Source organism: Saccopteryx bilineata, chromosome 4, assembly GCF_036850765.1.
Source record: "Saccopteryx bilineata isolate mSacBil1 chromosome 4, mSacBil1_pri_phased_curated, whole genome shotgun sequence".
Taxonomy (NCBI): domain Eukaryota; kingdom Metazoa; phylum Chordata; class Mammalia; order Chiroptera; family Emballonuridae; genus Saccopteryx; species Saccopteryx bilineata.
This window is the reverse complement of record NC_089493.1, coordinates 4,016,535-4,039,069: the sequence shown is the minus strand read 5'-3', so window position 1 is coordinate 4,039,069 and position 22,535 is coordinate 4,016,535. Positions and strand designations below refer to the sequence as shown.

Sequence of the window (22,535 nt, the reverse complement as noted above, 5' to 3'; positions counted from 1 at the left end):
CCAGCTTGAGTGCAGGCTCATCATCTTGAACAAGGGATCATAGATATGACCCCATGGCTTGAGCCCAAGGTCGCTGGCTTGAGCAAGGGGTCAGTGGACAGAGCGTTGGAGTCAGTAGATAGAGCGTTGGACTGGGACGCAGAAGACCCAGGTTCAAAACCCTGAGGTTGCCGGCTTGAGCGTGGGCTCACCATCTTGAGCGCAGGGTTGCTGACATGAGCGTGGGATCATGGACATGACCCCATGGTCACTGGCTTGAGCCCAAAGGTCACTGGCTTGAAGCCCAAGGTCGCTGGCTTGAGCAAGGGGTCATTCTTTCTGCTGTAGCTCCCCGGTCAAGGCACATATGAGAAAGCAATCAATGAACAACTAAGGAACCACAGCAAAGAATTGATGCTTCTCAACTTTTCCTATCTGTTCCTGTCTCTCTCTCTCTCTCTCTCTCTCTCTCATTTAAAAAAAAAAGACTATAATGTCTAAAACATCTGTATAATGTCTAAAGCACTTCACCCCTCAAACAGGTTCTGCTAATGGAACACCACCAACTCATGTTACCTGCATCCCAGGTGATGAAGTCCTTCCCTGTCCTTCCTCTCCGCAAGCCTCCCTAGCCTTCCGTCCTCCCCTCCAGGCCTGTGGATCCACTCACAGAGGGAGCACAGGGCAGTGAGTCTGGGCAAGGCCTCTGGAGAGGCACACTGGGGCCTGAGACCTTGCCCTTTGTACAGTGAGGACGACCATGGTGCCTCTGCATGTGGTTGTCTGAGAACTCCTGAGACAACACCTGTACCGTGTGTAACTAACTAGCTGGCCAGCACCAGCACATGCTCAGCACACATGAGGGGCTGTTTGCTTCTCACCACTAACCAGGTCTTGAGGGTCTCCTATCTTCATCAGAGTCTACTGCCTTCATCTGTTCACTTTGCTACTTTTCAGGGTGAGCATGTAGTACCTCCAGCCTGATGACTGCAAAGTTCTGGCTGGTCTTCCTGCCAGGCCCTCTCCCCGTCTCTGCACCTTCCCCGGACGCCTCTGATTGACAAGGCAGCAAAATAGGGACTCTTTGAGGGCTCCTCTGTTCCTTCCTGCAGCTTCATATACAGTCCTCACCCTGTGTCACAGTCTGGCTCCAGAGGTGTTTATAGCCCCTGAGAACCCCTCGAAGCTCTGAAGTACCGGATGACAGTGAGCTTAGTCATTAGCATCCCTGCTGCCTGGGGCGGTTTCTCCTGTTGCCACAGCCAGGCTTTAAGGGGTGACTGCAGCCCAGTTTAGTTTGTGTTACCATGGCAGCTGACTCAGTACCCTGCGTGGAGGGTGTGCTTGCCTCTGGCAGACTGACTACCACCTAAGTGACCACAGCAGGGATCCCAATGGCTTATTGGAGGTCTTGCCATATGTCAGCAAGGTCAGTAATGTCACTTTTCTGAATGAATGGTTTCAAAATAAAGAAATGGTCACTTAAGTGGACTTGGAAGCCTGCACTGGTGCAGTGCCTGTACACGTGCTTAATAAACCAGTCTGTTCAGCTTGAGTTCATGTTACTTATTGATCTAAGGACCAAAATACACCAGGATTCATTTTTAAAGCACTTCCTGATACCCTGTCTCACTGACCCTGCATGGGCCTGTGTGCATGGCCATGGACCGCCATGGTTGAGGGACTGGTCCCCACTGAGGGGAGAAAGCAGTGCGGGGTCTGGGGTGGCCCTCCTCACCCCACACTCCTGCCTGGGGGACAGACCTCCTGTCCGGCCTCCGTAGTCCCTCTTGGTAGGCGCTCAGCCTGTGCACACCTAATTGGCCAGCATTTCCTTTGTCAGAAATGTGGTGTTTAATGTCATTTCAAAGATTAAAACCCTGAAAAGATAAAAGGGTTTTAACAAGTTTAATTATCTTTCTAAATTGTACACCTGTTCTCTCAGGAATGCATATGTACAGCAGCCGATGAAGGTTCCCCTCTACTGGTAATGTGGTTCATTTTGAGAGCCAGTCTGCTTACAGGTGTTGTTACCAGATGTTTTCTCGCTAGGGAAAGACAGAAGCCATCACCGCGGTGAAGTTGCTGAGCTGCTTTGATGACCTGGTGGCTGCTGGCACGGCCTCCGGGAGGGTCGCGGTTTTCCAGCTTGTGTCTTCGTTGCCCGGGAGGAACAAGCAGGTCAGCACTGGTCATTCTAGTGTTTCTGAACTTCTTAGCAAATTCCTCATGCGTTTTATTTATTTCTATTTTTATTTTTTGTATTTTTCTGAAGTTGGAAACGTAGAGGCAGTCAGACTCCCGCATGCGCCCGACCGGGATCCTTCTGGCACGCCCACCAGGGGCGATGCTCTGCCCATCTGGGGCATTACTTTGTTGTGACCAGAGCCATTCTAGCGCCTGAGGCAGAGACCACAGAGCCATCCTCAGCACCCGGGCCAACTTTGCTCCAATGGAGCCTTGGCTGCGGGAGGGGAAGAGAGAGACAGAGAGGAAGGAGAGGGGGAGGGGTGGAGAAGCAGATGGGCACTTCTCCTGTGTGCCCTGGCCGGGAATTGTACCCGGGACTCCTGCATGCCAGACCAACGCTCTACCACTGAGCCAAGCGGCCAGGGCCCCTCGTGCGGTTTAAAATGAGAAATCCTCATCTGCCTAGAAAATACACGTTCAGAAAAGCTTAACACTGTGTTCTTTATAATCAGGTAACATTTTTGTTTCTGGTAGGACACTTGGCAAAAAGCACATATGGATAATTTAAATTTTGCTTCGTATTCTCTGGCTGTTCTCTGGGTTTTGAAGGTAAATAGGCAGATGGAGCCCAGCTCCTCCAAAAATAGGAGGGTTCCACTCCACCATGCACCCATAGCTCCATCTCACAGTGCTTGTCCTTTTCTCTCTGTGCATTCATAGCTTCGGAGATTTGATGTCACCGGTATTCACAAAAATAGCATCACAGCCCTGGCTTGGAGCCCCAATGGGATGAAATTATTCTCTGGAGATGACAAAGGAAAAATCGTCTATTCTTCTCTGGATCTAGACCAGGTAAAATTATTGTCAGAGATATTGTTGACCTTACATTTGGAGAAATGATATTCATAATTGCATTTTTAGTCAGTCAGCTTTTATTCTTCATCATTGTCCCCTGATAATCTTGTTATTTGTAACTTTCTTTCAGGGACTTTTCTAATTTTTTTTATTTTATTTATTGATTTTAGTGAGAATAGAAGGGAAAGAGAGGGAGAGAGAAACAGGAACATCAGTCTGTTTCTGTAAGTGCCCTGACCAGGGATCAAACTAGCAACCTCTGCACTTTGAGATGATGCTCCAACCAACCGAGCTGTACGACCAGGGCTGTAATGTTTCATAAGCCTCTACTTCTGTGACTAAAGAGTTGGCCTTTGTTTCTACTGGATGGTTCTTTTTTTTTTTTTTCGTTCTCCTGTTGTCTCTTCTACTCGTTAGAAAAGTAGTCACTGTCATTCCCAATTTCTTGAAGAGTTTAGAGGAGCAAGGTGACACTCTTTCTAATCATAACTGTGGACAGAGGTCAGTGCTTTCAGTGGGTGGACAGCTCGCCCCTAGCCAAGCCCAGCCTGTCTGACATGACCTCGTATGGGAGAGGGTGGCAGATGGGGAGGTTTGGTGGCAGCACACTGGTCCAGCCCCACCCTCATGTCTATTGCTTTATTTAATCCTCTCATAGTGCCCTACGCTGTGTGTTCTCACACTGGTCAACGGAGGAAACTGCTCCAAGAGACGCAGTCACTGGGCCAGGATCACAAGCTAATAGTGCCTGGCAGAGCTCGGCTGCAGACTGAGCTGCTCCAGAGCACGAGCCTTTCCCCTCGGCACATGTGCCTCATGCCTGCCTGTGCCCAGCTAGACGGAGCTCCCTGGTGGCACGAGCCTTTCCTTTTCCCATGTAGCCTTCATTCCTAGCACATGGTAGGAATGCCGCAGCTACCAGCTGAGTGGCTTTTGTTCCTCTCGCCCAAGACTGACCTATTAACAGATACTCTCTAAGTAGTATGTAGTTCACACTGTTTAGTATCTGGACCCATTTACACTTCTAAAAAAGAGGGCCCTAACGCACTGTTTTTTATATGAGTTGTATCTAGTTAGTGTACCGTGTTAGAAATCAAAACTACGAAATTTAAAAATATTGGTTTTATTTGGAAATAATAATAAACCTATTATATAAATATATTATATTAATGTAAATAAGATTCTTGTGAAAATAACTATAGGCAGTTCCCCAGGTTACAAACCAGGTAGGTTCTGTAGGTTTGAAATGGTTAAGTATTTATATGCACAGAAAGGTAAAAATAAATACTGTATTAAGATTAACATCTGTCTAAATTGCATTTAGTAAGTTAAAGTACGTGTTGCAACTTGCATACAAATTCAACTCAAGAATAGAACTGCAGACCCTATCCCATACATAACTCTGGGAGGGCCTGTATTTTCAAAGCAAGTGAAAAGAGGAGCTTTACATTTTTGCAAATCTCTTTCATATCCAGCTGAGCGGAAGACAGCTGACTCTGCATTCAGTCTGTTGCAAATACAGTGTTTTGGTTGGAGGATATAAAGAAACTCGGGCCTCGAGAGGACATGTAGTTAGAAATGGGAGGAGTATTTTAATAGCCTTTCAGAGATCCGTGGATATTCTTCTTTAGTCCTGTCCCCAAATTGAGCAATGGTAGTTTCTTTAAAGGTTAGTTACAGTGTGGAATTGAAACCGTATGGGTGAATTTTTCCTGCTCTGTTAACAGTAAGATCTACCTGTCCGTCCTGTGCTCAGAATGGCTCTGTGAGCCATGCATGATTTTGTAACCTTATGCGTTGGTTACTTAGAACATATTGATACATTTAGTGCCAAATGTTAACACATTTATATAAGATTGAAGAAAGCAGCTTTGTTAGACTTGCCATCATTCTGATGGGGAAAATTCTTAGCTGTTGGGAATCTCTCAGGTTCACAAAGGCGGATCCACGGTTTCAAATTCTAATCTTCATTTGAGAACTTGAATTTTATCATTAGCAACAAATACTGTCACTTGTGCTTGAAGAACAAGCTCGCTTTGTTCTTTCTGGGTAGATACTGCAGTTGGAACAATTATAGTATTTCAAGTAAACCCGGTGTCAGAGAGGAAGCAGTTGCCCCAGAGAGAACAGAGGACTAGTATACAGTGGACAAAATGCAGACACGTGTGCCCAAGGCCCAAGGGTTAGTGAAATTGTCATTTCTCTGCATCAAAAATGTTCGTAAGTGCAATGCGTGTTTTACTGCGAGCCCAAGTAGTGAGTGAGGGCACACGGACGGGTGGGGCCAGGTGTCCTGCTCAGTGTGGCCACCCTGAGACTCCCCCAGTTCCCCCAGCTTGACTCTTGTGCCATGAGTATACGTGTCCCTCTGCACAAGGTTGCTGCAACCTAGTATTATGAAAATGGTTTTGCCCTGGCCAGATAGCTCAGTTGGTTAGAGCATCATTCCAAAGTGCTGGTTTGATCCCTGGTCATGGCACATACAGAAAAAGAAAGAAAGCAAAGAAAATTATCTTGACTTCGCAGACCCCTTGGAAAGGGTCCTGGGGACCCTCTGGGACCACAGGCCGCCCTTTCACACTTTGAGAGCCGCCACTCGGCAGGAAGGTGTCCGTGATGGTGCTGAGGGCCCTGTGTGTGTGCTTACCCGCTGCTGCTCTCCAGCCTGGCCTGCCCGCCGCGGCTCGGAGAACACCGCTCTGCAGGAAGCACTGTACTTAGCAGTCATATTTTCCCTCCGCTTTATTGAGCGTCTGATTATTTCTTTTTAAAGACACAAGCATTCTGTGAGATTTGCAAAAAGAAGACATGAGAGGGTGTGTGTTTTTTGCAAAATTCAATACAGTAAATTTCATAGCATTCCAAGGTAAGTAAAAAACTAAAAAGCTACCATTTGCATAATTGCAAATGTGGGCAGGAAATCTCCCTAAAAAATCGTTGGTGTTTGAGAGGAATGTGGATTTCTGTATCTTAAATGTGGTGGTGGTTATATAGCTGTGTGTGCTTGTCAAAATTCATAGAACTATGTATCTAAAAGGGTGAATTGTACTCTATGTAGATTTTACCAGTTAGTCTGATTGCCGCTTTTCTCTTTTCCCTAAAATAGGTTTATGACAGCACATTGGTGTGTGTGTGTGTGTGTGTGTGTGTGTGTGTGTGTGTGTGTGTGTATATATATATATATATATATATATATATATTTTGTATTTTTTTGAAGTTGGAAGCGGGGAGGCAGTTAGACTCCCGCATGTTCCTGACTGGGATCCACCCAGCAAGCCCAGTAGGAGGTGATGCTCTGCCCATCTGGGGCTTTGCTCCAATGGAGCCTTGGCTGCGGGAGGGGAAGAGAGAGATAGAGAGGAAGGAGGGGGGGAAAGGTGGAGAAGCAGATGGGTGCTTCTCCTGTGTGCCCTGGCTGGGAATCGAACCTGGGACTTCCACATGCCTGGTGGACGCTCTACCACTGAGCAAACCGGCCAGAGCCCACATTGGTATTTTTTTTTTTTTTGTATTTTTCTGAAGCTGGAAACGGGAGGTAGTCAGACAGACTCCCGCATGCGCCCGACTGGGATCCACCCGGCATGCCCACCAGGGGGCGATGCTCTGCCCATCTGGGGCGTTGCTCTGTTGCAACCAGAGCCATTCTAGTGCCTGAGGCAGAGGCCACAGAGCCATCCTCAGCGCCCGGGCCAACTTTGCTCTAATGGAGCCTTGGCTGTGGAAGGGGAAGAGAGAGACAGAGAGGAAGGAGAGAGAGAGGAGTGGAGAAGCAGATGGACGCTTCTCCTGTGTGCCCTGGCCGGGAATCGAACCCGGGACTCCCGCATGCCAGGCCGACGCTCTACCAGGTTGTTTTTTTTTATTTTAATGGGGTGACATTGATAAATCAGGGTACATATGTTCAGAGAAAACATCTCTAGGTTATTTTGACATTTGATTATGCTGCATTCCCATCACCCAAAGTCCAGTTGTCTTCTGTCACCTTTTAACTGGTTTTCTTTGTGCCCCTCCCCTCCTCCAACCCCCTCCCTCTCCTCCCCCCTGACCCCGTAACCCCCACACTCTTGTCCATGTCTCTGAGTCTCATTTTTGTGCCCCACCTATGTATGGAATTATATAGTTCTTAGTTTTTTCTAATTTACTTATTTCGTTCAGTATAATGTTATCCATCCATGTTGTTGTAACGATCCGACCACATCGGTATTTTTTAACTGAAGAAACTGGTTCAGAGGAAGAGTGGCTTATACAGGCAGATCTCTGACACCAAGAAATAGAGTTTGTGTTAGCAATAAAATGCCTTCTAGGATTCTACTTTTGTTTTTTAATATATTTAATACCATTTAAATTTATTTCTAACCTCTTGGCCCTTTCAGTTGGCAAGGATAAAATGTCCCCCAGATTACTTTGAATTCTTTGTGGGGGGAAAGGGAAATATGAACTCAGCTTGTCATTGTCATAATAATTTTATAGAAAGTCCCGTGTCATAATAATTATATAGAAAAATATATAAATTATTTATTATAATTTATTTATTTTTGTGACAGGGTCAGAGAGAGGGACAGATAGATAAGGACAGACATGAAAGGAGAGAGATGAGAAGCACCAATTCTTCGTTGCAGCTTCTTAGTTGTTCATTGATTATTTCTCACATGTGCCTTGGCTGGGGGCTACCGCAGAGCGAGTGACCCCTTGCTCAAGCCAGAGACTGTGGCATCAAGTCCATTACCCTATGCTCAAGTCAGCGGCCCCATCCTTAAGCTGGTGAGCCTGCATTCACGCCGGATGTGCCCACGCTCAAGCCGGCGACCTTGGGGTTTTGAACCTGGGTCTTCTGCATCCCAGCCCTACGCTGTATCTACTGTGCCACTGCCTGGTCAGGCATTGTTATAATAGAATAAGTAATATGCATGGCACAACATGTTTCTGCTTAGATCCTTATGAATTCTTCTTGAACTCTCCATTGAGAACATCTTAAAAGAAATTATACAGAATTTTTAATGTCTCTTGTCAAACTTGAGGTAGCCTGAGGTAGATGTTAACATTGACTATTTTCTCATTATTAAGGACTTTTCTAGATAATTTCATTGCAGTGGGTTGACACCGAATCTGATGAGAGTTAAAGCATGCATTTTAAAGTGTAACTTGACCTAAGTAAAAATAAGAGCGAGGGTATTTCCTGGTCACAGGAGGTCGGGTTGCTGTCACTCCACCTTGCTCCAGTTTAACAGGACCGCCTCTCTCCCAGGGCATCTGTGACTCCCACCTGGTGTTAGAGGAGCCGTCGTCGATTGTGCAGCTGGACTACAGCCATAAAGTGCTGCTCGTGTCCACTTCACAAAGGAGCCTGCTCTTTTACACCGAAGAGCAGGCCGTCAAGCAAATTGGAACACAACCAAGGAAAAGGTAGGTTCTCAAGTATCCAGCTGGTGGTTATAGAAGGAACTTTTTAAGTTTCTGGTTGTTTGCCACATGCAAGCCGACGGCAGCTGTAAGCCCGGGGATCCTGGTGCGTCCCCAGCCTGCCCAGGACGCCTCGTCCCAGCGTCAGAGGAGGAATTTGTCCCTCTGTGGTGCCGTCTCTGCCATGAGTGCAGGGTTTGTAGGACAGGGAGGGTCGGCAAGGGGTGACAGGATTCTGGGCTGAGAGCTGTCCCTCCTTTGACCTGATGCCTGGAGGAAAAAGTGACAAGTAGGGTTAGGCCACGTCCGCCTGCCTGCCAGCCGTGTGGGAAAAGGTGGCCGCTGCATGTGGTGGCCTCCAGTTGATGGCCCTGCTCAGAAGCACCCTGGTAGGATTCTGTGCAGTGTGTGCGTGGGGGCAGTAAGGAAGGGTGAGCGGAGGGGTGGATAGCGGGGTGTGGGAGAGGGTGGCCAGGGACTGCAGGAGTGCCCAGGCTGGGCTGAGGAAGGAGGAGAGGGTTAGGGTCCGGGAGAGTGGGCGGCAGGCTGAATGGGAAACGCGGCAGGACTGGCAGGTGCTGGTGAGGGCCCGCTGAAGCTGGCACCCTGCGGCTGGCAGTGCCGTCGGGAGAGAGACAGCTGAGGTCAGACCGGTGGAGCCAGCATTGTTCTGTGTCCTGTCCCTCTCGGCAGCACAGTGAAAGTTTATTCTCTGTTCTGTGTGGCAGCCCCTAGCTATGAAAAGGCACTGCAGTGCCTGCCTTCAGCTTCTGTCTGCCCTGCTGAATACTCCTTAATTCCACCAGCAGTTTAGCCTCCTTAACAGCAGTAGTCTCCTGTCAGCCCCTGAAAATGCAGTGAGATGTGCAGCTTGGGCTTAGTGTCCTCGGCATCGCTCCTGATTTCCCTTGGCCAGTGTCCCACGCCTCTGCCTGATGTTCTGTCTGGGTCTGTCTGTCGGTGTCTTACTGCATGGTAACGTTTTGCAGGGAAGGTGGAATGTGAAGATTTACCAAGCAGTTACCTTTTACCTGCGCCACGTACCCTCTTTCTCTTCACACCTGGCATTCTAGGCTCTTTTGTGAAACCTGAACAACTCTCAGCCTTGCTTGGTGTGTCCGTAGTCACGTCCGGCACGTTGATTAAAGGCATGCTGTGTGCCAGGCTTCGTTCCGGGAGCAGAAACCAACCAGTGTGTCCCCTTCCTCACTGGGACATGGGTTTTACTGAGCCTTTGAGACAGGAGGATGACCCTGAATATGTGTCTTAAGGCTCTTTCTCTTGCGTGCTACCTGGGGTTGTGTTTAGGGAGGGTATCGGCCACCGTCCCTGGACGGGGTGCTGCACTGAACACTTGGGCGGAGACAGGACTCTGCCCTCAAGCAGAATGAACGTGTGGGCCACAGTAGTGCTGTGGAGGAGACGATTGGGCGAAGCATGGGGGTTGGGTGGGCAGGGGCCTTCTCCTGGCACAGTCAGGAAATGATCTTGGAGCTGCAGCCTGGAGTGTGGGCAGAGCAGCTCCCAGGGAGCATCCAAGGCCAAGCCCTGGGATCAGGCCAGGGCTTGCAGTGTTCATGGATTCAGAAGGGAGCCAGTGATTGTGGAGAAGTGGGTAGGGGCAGGCGGGGGTTGGTGGGGGACCTGGTGGTGACAGATGAGGCGGGCCACTTCTGATCAAGTCTGCACCTCAGGTTGGACAAGACAGTATATGTTCCTCCCAGAAAGTCTCGGGACCAGCCATCCCCAAACATGTCGTTTCTTTGTCCTCTGTTTCTGTGGCATTATGTCAGGACACCTCTGTACCCACTGCTGTGTCTCCCGCGGTCCACATGCCAGGGACACCCTGCGGCAGCAGCGCCCGCCTGCAGCAGTAGGTGCCTGTGTGGTGTGGAGCCTGCCTCAGTCAGGACCAGCATCAGGCTCTGGGGTGGAGTCCTCTTGTGCCTGATAGGTGGCCTGTGGGGGCTGGGTTATCGGCTTTGGCTCACTCCCTGCACCCATCTCACACTTGCATCCTTGTCTTGGGTTCTCTGTTCATGCTTGGCATTTCAGGTCTGTGGCACTGTAATTTATTTTTAAAATTAGAGAGCACTGTTTGTTTCTTTTTTTTTTTTTTTTCATTTTTCTGAAGCTGGAAACAGGGAGAGACAGTCTGACAGACTCCCGCATGCGCCTGACCAGGATCCACCCGGCACGCCCACCAGGGGCGACGCTCTGCCCACCAGGGGGCGATGCTCTGCCCATCCTGGGTGTCGCCATGTTGCGACCAGAGCCACTCTAGCGCCTGAGGCAGAGGCTACAGAGCCATCCCCAGCGCCCGGGCCATCTTTGCTCCAATGGAGCCTTGGCTGCGGGAGGGGAAGAGAGAGACAGAGAGGAAAGCGCGGCGGAGGGATGGAGAAGCAAATGGGTGCTTCTCCTGTGTGCCCTGGCCGGGAATCGAACCCGGGTCCTCTGCACGCTAGGCCGACGCTCTACCGCTGAGCCAACCGGCCAGGGCCACTGTTTGTTTCATGGCTAGAATTTGTTAACCACAAAGCACTCCTTTCGTATTAATGTGTCTCATGAAGGGAACTAAAGTATTTTTTGCAAGTCATCAATGATTTTTCTGAAAATCATCTCCACCAAAATTAAGAAGCTAGGTTAATTTATTTATGATGTTAGAATCCTGCAGTGCTTAGACCTTAAAACTAGTATTCCTATGTCCAGTTCAGAATGACACCAGCAAGTGCTGCAGGGTAACGGCAGGTGGATGGATGGTGGCGAGTCAGGCTTTAGGGTATTTGCACCTGGCTCTAGCCAGCCACCCTCAACTTCTCTGCCTTCTTTCCACCAGCCAGCCTGCCAGCACCCGTTTAGCGTGTCCCTTTCCCCAGCATGCCTGTCTCCCTCTTCTCTGCCTGGTGATTGTCCACTCAGTCCAGCCTTGGGTCCCAGGGTCCAGCCTTGTTATGTTGTAGTCACAATGTGTCCCCTTTGCTGTACTCTTTGGGCGGCTCTTTCACCTCAGAGGTGGCCCTCCAAGATGTTGTCGTAATTGTCCGCGCACATGGCCGCTGCTGTATGAGGTGAGAGAGGGCCAGGATCTCGTCTGATTGATCTTTTGTGTGGCCCGCAGCACCGAACGGTGTCTTACATAATACAGGACCTCACTAAATGTTTGTTAAAGTGATTGCGTTAGTCACCTAAGGTGAACAAATGAAATGGAAATGACAGGAGATCTGTAAGGGGATCTATAGATAGAAGGAGACAGATGGACATGTTGGGTCACCAGATAGAAGTTGGTCTGACAGGAGAGGCAAGAGGAAGAGGTCGTGGCTGCCCGGCTAGAATTCCTTTGGGTCTTTCTGTTAGAGAGCCTCCCCAAAGCAGGGCCGACAGAGGCCGTGATGGAACATGACGCTCCCTGAAGAGCTGTCTGTGAACATTTTGGTTAGTCTGACAGTCTTCCTTTCAAAGTGAATTTGATATTCGATATCCTCCTTGGTCCCTGTCCTCAGGGGTTAGTCACTGGGGTGCCAGAGGGTTCTGGTGAGACACTGAGGTGCAGAGAAACGTCCGGGTAACTTGATTGGGGTGACTGTGTGGGTGGTCTCTGGGGACTGCCTCTCAGAAGGCTGGGCATGCTGCCATGTGCAGTGACCGTAAGGAGCGAGACACTCATTGTGGGGACTTGCACTGTCACACGCATTGCTCTTTGTGCCTTCATAGATTATGTCATTTAATCCTCACTTCAACCTTGGGAATTATTATCTCTGGTTTACAGATTAGAAAACTATGTCTAAAGAGGATACACACCACGTAGCTATTGAATGTCAGAGCTGGAACTTGGGCCCAGGTGTCTTCTACTGTTCAAAGTCAGAGACATGTTGTGGAGAGAGATGAGCAGGACTTGGGGTTGAACTGAACTTCTTAGCATGTGAGCGCAATGGAAGTCGTCTGAGACCTGCAAAGATGTGGAGTCATGAGCACGCAGAGACGCTGGCGGGAATATCGTTAGATGGTCACGTTGAGAAGAGTTTAACATGGCCTCCCACTGGAACTTGATCTTACTCAGCAACCCAACAATTACACTTCTAAGATCTTGACAAGCTCTTATACCTGTATACTAGGAGGTTATGTGTAAAAAGGCTCATAGCACTATTGTTCAAAATGAAAAATAACCCAAGCCTGACCTGGGGTGGCACAGTGGGTAAAGGATTCAACCTGGAACGCTGAGGTCACAGGTTTGAGACCCTGGGCTTGCCCGGTCAGGGCACATAGAGGAAGCAACTGCTCCTCCCCACCCCCTTCTCTCTCTCCCTCCTGCCCCCCCTTCTCTTTCTAAAAATCAATAAATAAAATCTTAAAAAAGAGAAAGAGTTCAAATACCCATCGACAAGAGAGCGAGGAGGTGACCATGAGGTCCTGTACAATGACAGTGAGTGAGCCACAGCTTTGTCATCAACAAGGACAGGTCTTAGAAATATAATGTGAAGTTAAAAGCAAGTTTCAAAAGTATACAAAGAGCACCATATTTTTTTTAATACAAATGCAGACAAACAGTTCAGAATTAGGGAGGCATGGATATGTGGCTGAGCTGTCAGTGAAAGCAAGGGAACAGTAAGTACAGAACTCAGTCTAGTGCTGACACCTGGGAACGGAGAGGAGGGACCTTTCAGGGCATGAGAGCATCAGCAATGTCGCTGGTGGCTTACTTATGAAGTTGAAGGAGGGTTCCCGGGTGTGCATTTCATTACCAGTCTTCATTTATATGTGCGAGTGTATGTGTGTGTTATGAATATTCTTTTGATTGTGTTATATTTTTCATAATTTTAAAAATAGTAAGCCTAGGGACCAGAAGGGAGATTTGGTTTCTCTGCTGGTGTAGTGGAATTCTGAAAGGGCAGCCCAGACCCCAGACATCAAGCTCTTTCATGCAGACGTGGGAGTGAGCCTGGTGGTCAGAAGGAGCAGGATTTCGGAGCAGGGGCGATAGGCAAGACCTTCTTCTGTCTCCTCCTGCTTCAGTCGTTCCTTCTCTAGAGTGGGAATCGTAGTATTGCCACACAGGGTCATGAGGATTAACCAGGAGATGCAGAGGAAGCCCTGGGTGGGTGCAACGCCCAGGGAGTGGTGACCTGAAACCAGGGTAGGGTGTGTGCTTGTCGGTACAGCCTCCTCCGGGCATTGTAAGGCGAATAGGAGAGACCTCGTCCTTTCCGCACAGGGTGACAGTGTGGTTCAATCAACAAGAGAACCAGAGAAGGTTTCTAAAAAAAGTCAGTCTTGTTTAGGCTTAGCCAAAAAATTCTTGTTATAGTTAACAGCAATCACTTTAAATCAGTCTGTATCTGTTTTTCTTTCTTATTTATTTGTTTATTTTTATTTAGAAAATTAAATTTAACAGGGTGACATTGATCAACAAGAGTACACAGATTTCAGGTAAACATCTCCACATCATGTGGACAGTCAGTTATGTTGTATACCCATCACCCAAAGTCAAATCCTCTGTCACCTTATATTTGTCCCTCTTTATACCCTTCCCCCCACTCCCCCCCACCCCACCCCCGTAACCACTGCACTCTTATCTATCTGCTTTTCTTTCTTTTTAATTCCAGCACTGGGAAATTTGGTGCTTGTTTCATACCAGGACTTTGTAAGCAGAGTGATCTGACCTTGTACGCGTCGCGGCCAGGGCTCCGGCTGTGGAAGGCTGACGTCCATGGGACTGTTCAAGCCACATTTATCTTAAAAGATGTCTTTGCTGGAGGAGTCAGGCCTTTCGAACTGTACCCGCGCCTGGAATCATCCTTCAACAGGGGGAGTGGCAGCTTACCTGAGAAACACCTGGGGCTGGTCTCGTGTTTCTTCCGAGAAGGCTGGGTGTTGACTTGGAATGAGTACAGTATCTACCTCCTAGACACCATCAACCAGGTAAGTGATGTGATCGCAACACCTCTTGGTACCTAAGGGCTTATCTGGGGTTCCTCTCAGAACAGAACAGTATGGGTTCTCGCGCCTTGCTTTTCCTCTGGGTCATTCAAGGAAATAGGTGAAGGTTTGGTTATTTTTATAGCTTTCAAAAGTATTTGGTTTGCTATTCATAGCCTTGCCTCCTGCCAAGAAATTGTGGGTTTTTTTTTTACATTTAGGCACAAAATTAAACTTGTTCTTCATACTCTATTTGGGTCACATATTTTTTCTGACTACCAAATGACTGTGAGCGTGTTAAATGAAGACACAACCTTGATGGAAACAGTAACAGAATCGCTTCCAAGGCGCGCTCCCCAGCGTGCCGCTGAGCCACACAGGGGTCTCTCTCCAGCTTTCTTTCCACCCTAGTCTCACCCTTGCTCCCTCTCCTCAAATGGAGACACGTTATTTTGCCTCACTGGGCAGCTTTCCAGTGTCTTTAAATCATGGTAGGAAGCAATTTCTGGTTAAGTCAGGGTAATAGTAGATTATTGCCATTACAGTCGGCTGTAGGAACTTAAAAAGGAAAACCCTTCATCTTTGCTTCTCTTTGTCTTCAGAACAGAGCTGTGTGAGGCCGCAAGGCAGGTCCCCCAGGGAGGCGGAGCTCCTTGTCCTAGGGGGTGAGGAGCAGGGGGCCCTGGTGCAGAGAGTGGCCAGGGCTGGGGAGAGACTTCCTCAGCCACGTGCTTTCCCTGGCGGCGGGTGTGACTCCAGGTGACACCTGTGTCAGATGTGGCCGCACTGTGTGCTGCGTGGCCCTAAGAAGGTCAGGAAGCTGCTGTTGCACAGGCTTACCATCTGAGTTACTGGGGTTTCTCCCAGGCTCGTGGGCACTGATGAATTACTGTTGTTCAGTCTGTGATTTCTGTGTTTTTGTTTTTCGACAGGCCACCATTGCTGGTTTGGAAGGATCGGGTGATATTGTGTCTGTTTCCTGCACAGAAAATGAAATCTTTCTCTTAAAGGGAGATAGGAACATTATAAGGATTTCGAGCCGGCCGGAAGGACTAGCATCAATAGGTTTGTATTTGTAAGAAAGGTGCTGTGTGTACAGTTGTAGTTTTCATTTATAAAACCTACTGTTTTACTAGTTAAGTGATTGTAGCTTTATCTAAACAAAGAGGCATCTGGTTGGTTTCTCATGATTCCTAAAAGACTGTTTACAGAGCTTTCCTTGCAGATGACATGCCTACGTCTCGGCCCACGTCAGACGGGGTCTCACACTTGGTAGTTCCCTGCGTGAGTCTGGAAGGTGGGGAGGTTGGGTACATGGGAGCAGCACCCAGTGCCCATTGGCTGACCTCTGATGCTCTGGACAGCATGTGGGATGAATACCCCTCAAAAACTTAGGTTTGCATAAGATTTTACATTTAAATCTGTCATCTGGGATGTATCTTTCACCCTTAATGCAGTTCTTCCTTGTAGGATTGGTTATTATCCTCTGTGCATTTGACTTTTTTTGTAATTCAAATAAACCTAAATTCTAATGAGTAAAGAATCGTCCTACGTACTCCCGTGCACACATCCATGGTACTTAATGTGTGTGGGGCTGCCCCGCGAGCTGGCCTGGGAGGGACCAGAGCAGCTTGCAGCCCCCCGTGGCCCCCTCACTCTCACTCACTTGTGCTCACTCTGTTCCAGAGCTTTTGCCAAGTACTGAACATTTGTGATCTTATAAAATCCTCCGAACAGCCCTGTACAGAAGGTTCCAAGTCTCTAGCTGAGGAGGCTGAGGCTCAGCAAGGTGCCGTGAGGGTCCCAAAGGCACCAGCGCTGCAGTGTGTGAGCAGTACACCGGGGCCGTCTGTCTGGCCCCAGAGCCCCCGCATTCGTGGGGCCTCTGAGGTTCACAGAGCACTTCCACAGGTATTCATTCCGTTTGACTCTGCTAACAGACCAGTGGGAAGCGCGAGACCCATGTCCCTGCACCCACTGCCTCTCCTCCTTCCTCTCTGAGGTGGGAGTAGCCTTGTCCCTTCCTTACTCTGTATCTGCACTGGCCGTAGGTGGCCACTGCCCACACGTGGCTGCTAGCTTCTTGAAATCTGGCAGGTGCAACTGAGGAACTAAATTGTAAATTTTAGTTAATCTGAGTTTAAATAGCGGCATAGCTAATGGCTTCTATACTGGACAACACAGCTCTAGACCAAGATCTGCCGTGAGCTTGGTGACCTCCTGCAGGTCAGTGCCCTGTCCTGGGCTCCACTCAGCAGAGTCCTGCTCTTCTGGGCCCACTGCGCTCCTGAGGACCCCGGGAGAACAGGCGGTCCTCTGCCTGGTTGATGGCGTGTCTTGTCTCAGCCCCTAGAGTGGTGTCTGGCACCCAGTAGATCAGAGTGGTCCGCAGTCCTGTGATGAGTTGGACTATGTCTGGAGCTATTCTGACCCTGGTGAACTTCTAGTGTCCTGTTGAGAGAAGGATGAGTCCAGGGAGGTGGGAAACCTGCTGGCTCTTAGTCACGGGGACAGAGCTCGGCACGTGACAGTCCATACCCGCTCCTCTTGCTCGTTCTTCTCGGATCGGGACTGACTGCTATAATCAGTATCTGTCTTGAGTGCGTTCTAGTAGAAAAGGACCTTTTTCCCCTTGAATTTTGAGAAATTTAGTTATAGGGATACATGTACAGTGTGTCCGTAAAGTCATGGTGCACTTCTGACCAGTCACAGGAAAGCAACAAAAGACGATAGAAATGTGAATTCTACACCAAATAAAAGGAAAACCCTCCCAGTTTCTGTAGGATGATGTGGCAGCATGTGCACATGCGCAGATGATGACGTAACACCGTGTATACAGCGGAGCAGCCCACGGCCATGCTACTCGAGATGTGGACGGTACAGAGGAAAGTTCAGTGTGTTCTGTGGCTCGCTAAATTCAAATCCGTGACCAAAGTGCAACGTGAATATCGGCATGTTTATAATGAAGTGCCACCACATAGGAGTAACATTACTCGGTGGGATAAGCAGTTGAAGGAAACCGGCAGTTTGGTGGAGAAACCCTGTTCTGGTAGGCCATCAGTCAGTGAGGAGTCTGTAGAGGATATACGGAATAGCTACCTAAGGAGCCCTAAAAATTCTGTGTGTGAGCCCACATCGAACTGCACTGAATAGGTATGAAACTGGGAGAGTTTTCCTTTTATTTGGTGCAGATTTCACATTTCTATTGTCTTTTGTTGCTTTCCTGTGACCAGTCAAAAGTGCACCATGACTTTACGGACACACTGTATTTTTAAAATGCCTTTTAAGTAATATTAAAGTATATTCAAAGCACAGGATGAGTATAAGATTGCACTAAGCCCCCTTTCAGACAGGCCTCCTCCTTTACAAGCTGTCGGTGAGTCAGTGAGAGATGCTCTCCGCTCCGGGGTGCTGCCTTCCCACTGAGTTATTTACAAGACAGCTATGGGGAGGTAGTGCACTGAGTTTGGTACGTGAACTCCATAGAGAACAAAGCCGTTGGTTGAAATCTTCTGTGCGATTCTTTGAGTTTTGCTAGTGTCTGTAATTCAGCAGGCTGGTGTATAGGGCAGGGCAACGTAAGAGCACATCAGCTTTCTCTCAGATAAGCAGTAGTAAAACCAAACTCTCCTTTCCCAGTGCGAGACAGTCTGGAGACGCCAGGATGCACGGAGCAGGTCCATGTGCAGCATGCAGAGAGGCCAGCAGAGCCCACGGCCTCCGAGACGAGGCTCAGGGGCGCGTCCGTGGCCAGCGAGCCGCGGAGCAGGAGCAGCTCGCTCAACTCCACCGACAGCAGCTCCGGGCCCCAGGCTGCCCCGGAGTTGGGCAAGAGCGGCCAGCCCACCCTGCAGAGGTTCAGTGTCATTAGCTCAGAAGACTTTGACCAGGAGCTCGTTGTAAAGCCTCTCAAAGTAAAGAAGAAGAAGAGGAAGAAGAGGGCAGGTACGTGTGCTCCGGGGGCTTGGGAGCACGGCTGCTCGCTGAAGGGGCACGTGCCTCACGGAGCAGCAGAAGGTCTTCAGGAAAGAGTGTTCCTTCCTCACGGGGTGGTTCCGTGAGGTACCCTGTACATGCATTCACAGGTAAAGCATCTCTGCAAGGTCTCAGTAACACACACGGCGTGCTAAGCACCTGCCTAACAGGTCTGAGCTTTGCACTTTCCAATACTTAAGTAAAAGTTTTGATTTATTCATGTATATCATTTGTTAGACCAGAGATACTATGAACCTAAATGCAGATCATGGAAACCAGATTCACACCAATATCTGGATGGACCATCTTATGTTTGCTGTTGGATGTGTTTGTTGCCAGATACAGGACTTAACATTGAGTGTCTCTAACTTCTTACTCCATGCTGCCTGTTGAGTCTCTTAGCTAAAGATCACTGCAGTATTGAAGGAACATTTTATTAGATTCCTAAGCATTTTAATAATTTTTTAAAAGTTGGTCTGTAATTCATTTGTTCTTTTATTTTTCTTAGTTAACATTTTGTGAGTTAGCCCGGGCTGGTTGGCTCAGCGGTAGAGCATTGGTCCAGCTTGTGGATATCCGGGTTCAATTACCAGTCAGGGCACACAGGAGAAGCGACCATCTGCTTATCTACCCCTCCCCCTTCTCTCTCTCTCTCTCTTCCCTTCCTACAGCCATGGATATATTGTTTCGAGCAAATTGGCCCCAAACGCTGAGGATGGCTCCATGGAGCTTCCACCTCAAGTGCTAAAAATATACTGCTCACAAAAATTAGGGGATATTTCAAAATGAATATGAAGCGATAAAAAAAGAAGCATTTGATTTTTTTAAATTAAATAAGAACATCAGAAAAGCAAACGACAAGTCAAAGAAAGTTGTTCAATTATGCAAATGAGATGCAAAACCAACTTATTTCATTGGTGAAAGTGTACTGTACAAAAGCTGCTGAAAGTACTGGAGTATCTGCACCTCCCCTGATCCCCTGACTTTTGTGAGCAGTGTATTTTGTGAGCAGAATATATTTAGCTCAGTTGCGAGCATGGCTCCAGATGGACAGAGCATCAGCCCCAGGCAGAGGTTGCCGGGTGGATCCTGGTTGGGATGCATGCGGGAGTCTGTCTCTCTATCTCCCCTCTTCTCACTTGGAAAAGAAGGGAAAAAAAACCATTTTGTGACTTAGGCCTTAGAGCCCATTTTGTATAGGATTATTTGCATCCATTTGAAACATCTCTGCATTGGCATAATTTGTACTTAAGACATTATTCTTCGCCAGTTTAAAATGCATTTTTTATTTATTTAAAATATTTTTTTCTTCATTTAAAATTTATTTTTTCTTAAGCGTGTTCTTATTTTAAATTAGAGGGCGGAAGCAGGAACGCCTGGCACAGTTCCCTCGAGTCGACTCCCTGCTGTGAGTTTCCTGGTGACAGTCCCCAGTCCTTGAGCACAGACCTGCTGTCCGTGACCTCCAGTTTGGGCAGCATCGTGGATCAGTTGAGCACGGAGTCCCCCGACTGGGAGAGCGGCCTCAGTGGTGAGGTGAATGGTGTCCTGCAGGAAAACAACGACCCGGACGCATTTAGTGTCCTGGAGGTGCCGGAGCCCGCCCCTGACCTCCTCCGTGAAGATGACATGAGAACGGAAATCCCACGATGGAACTGGACAGGCGAGCTAGAGCTGCGCAGCGGGCAGTTGAGTTCCCCGTTGCCTCCATGGGAAGACGAGCAAGGCGGTGAGGGCCCAGACCTCAAGGAGGAGACTCGCTCTGCCGATGATGGACCCAACAGCAGACAGTCACCTTGCCAAGAACAGGACAGCTCTGCTGGGGCCCAGGGTCCGGGGCACCAGGAGTCTGAGTACTCGCACAGCGCACTGTCTGAAGTCCCGCTCCTGGCCTTGCCCCCCGTGCCTTCCAGCCCCGGCCAGGCCCCCAGTGTTGGGGGATGGCTGCTGGGAACCAGAGCTGATGCAGGTGGCGCTGCGGAGAGCAGTGGGGAACAGGGCCCCCTAACCCGCCTGGAGGCTCCTGGCGCCCACAGCTCGGGTCCCTGGCACGCTGTCACTGATGATGACACAGGCCAGACGGCAGGGGTTACTTCAGAATGTGATTTGGGGAGTCTGGGTGGACAACGGACTCGTCCAGCCTCCGCCTTGGTGGCCAGTGCCTACAGGCCTTGCCTCGAGCCCCCTTCCCAGGACCAGGCGCTGACATCCAGCGACGAGGAGGACATCTACGCCCACGGGCTGCCCTCTTCGTCCTCAGAGACAAGTGTGAGGGAGCTCGGAGGCAGTCGCTCCCTGCAGGACCTGAGCCAGCCGGTCACTGACGACCCTGGGCTGCTGAAGTCAGATCAAGTATGTGGGCTGCTTTCTTTAGGGACGTCATTGGTGACCTGGTTATTTTCCTTGTTAAGGAGAGAAATATTTCTATTGCAAAACATGCAGGCAAAATGTTTTGAAATCTGGGTGGGGGGATTTTGGTGCAGAGACTGAATGGCCTGGGCTTAGGCTGACCTGTCACCCCTGCTTAGTCATCCACTTCTCCAGCAAAAGCAGCACCCCGCCCAGCACAGGCACTCAGTGTTAGCTGCCCTGGAAGGGCGGAGTTGCCTAGGGGCCATTCCAGAAAGCCAGTGGGCAGAGGACTGGGCGCTCGTGGCAGAGAAGGCTCTGAGCAGGTGGCAGGTAGGGACTGTCCCCACCCCTCTTCAGACAGTGTTCCCGGAACCCACAGCAAGAACCCAGTCCCGGCCCTGGCCGGTTGGCTCAGCGGTAGAGCATTGGCCTGGCGTGCGGGGGACCAGGGTTCGATTCCCGGCCAGGGCACATAGGAGAAGCGCCCATTTGCTTCTCCACTCCCCCCTCCTTCCTCTCTCTCTCTTCCCCTCCTGCAGCCAAGGCTCCATTGGAGCAAAGATGGCCCGGGCACTGGGGATGGCTCCTTGGCCTCTGCCCCAGGCGCTAGAGTGGCTCTGGTTGCAGCAGAGCGACGCCCCGGAGGGGCAGAGCATCGCCCCCTGGTGGGCAGAGTGTCGCCCCTGGTGGGCGTGCCGGGTGGATCCCGGTCGGGCGCATGCGGGAGTCTGTCTGACTGTCTCGCCCCGTTTCCAGCTTCAGAAAAATACAAAAAAAAAAAAAAAGAACCCAGTCCCTTTCCTGACAGCTATCTCCTTAGCCTGCAGCATTGGTGCCAGGACCCCATAGGTGGTGCAGAGACCAAGCCTGGGGTCCAGCAGCCCGTGCGTCCTCCCAGCCCACGGGTCCTCCCAGCCCATGCAGCTAAGAGACAACTATCTTTGGTTATTTTATATAAAAACATGATTTTTAAATCAGTGTTTACATTCCTTAGCAGGTGATTGCTATCAGAAGTATTTGGTTTCAAAATGAACCATGTGTTGCAACTTTTTCTTCCGAGTAGATGTGAGGTTGGTGAGGAGTATGAGCTTCTAGTCACCTGTGCTCTCCCCAGATGTCTCACTGAGCGCTCGGTGCTGATAATGGGTGGCATTTGGGCAGCTCTCACTATGTATGTGCCAGGCACCAGGCCAGCACGTCACAAGTGTAACTCATTTGATTCTCTAAAAACAAAACAAGCCAGGAAGCAGATGCTGTTGTCCTGCTCTACAGAGAAGGAAACAGGCAGGACAGTCGAGTGGCTTATGAATAGCAAGTGAGGAGCAGGCTGACCCAGGACTCCTCTCAGCCTCTGGGCTGTCTGGTCTCAAAAGTGAAACGTGCAGCTTAACTCGTTTTGAGACGAAGTCCCAAGAGCCTGACCTTCATCAGTCTTCCGTGTGCTTGTCCTCTCCCGAGTGCCTCGGCCACCAGGCTCTGTGGTGCCGGGACGCACAGGGCACGTGACGGCCGGGCGTGGATGTCAGCGTCAGGTCAGTGTGGTCGAGTGGGACTCGGGTGATGGTGGTGAGCACAGCGCAGGATGTGCGAGCCACAGCGGGGCACCCACCAGTGACAGCATTACCAGGCATACAAGGTCAATGGGGTGGTCTCTGGGGATTCCAGGCTAAACCTTTAGAAAAGCCCTTTTCCGGGGAAGAGGGAGCCTGGTGCTTTGGGGACCTCGCCCCTGCCTTCGTCCCCTCCCCTCCGTGCCCTTCTAGGTGGCCAGAAAGAAATTTTGTGGGGGTTTTGGGTGGTGGGTAAGGCTCACCATGGTGAGCAGGGCCAGATTGAGAAGGGTAGGGGCCGCATTCTCTTTGAAACAA

General features: G+C 49.6%; 1 protein-coding gene across 2 annotated transcripts in view; it reads left to right on the top strand.

Annotated features, from left to right (window-relative positions):
- TECPR2 (tectonin beta-propeller repeat containing 2) overlaps window positions 1-22,535 on the top strand; it is a 100,419-nt gene that overhangs the window by 25,975 nt on the left and 51,909 nt on the right. For both annotated transcript variants that reach the window (XM_066278197.1, XM_066278196.1), the window contains exons 3-9: window positions 2,032-2,160; window positions 2,890-3,021; window positions 8,270-8,427; window positions 14,028-14,343; window positions 15,273-15,405; window positions 17,980-18,285; window positions 19,673-20,667. In XM_066278197.1, coding sequence (XP_066134294.1) covers window positions 2,032-2,160; window positions 2,890-3,021; window positions 8,270-8,427; window positions 14,028-14,343; window positions 15,273-15,405; window positions 17,980-18,285; window positions 19,673-20,667 — 2,169 coding nt within the window. The remainder of the gene's footprint in view (window positions 1-2,031; window positions 2,161-2,889; window positions 3,022-8,269; window positions 8,428-14,027; window positions 14,344-15,272; window positions 15,406-17,979; window positions 18,286-19,672; window positions 20,668-22,535) is intronic.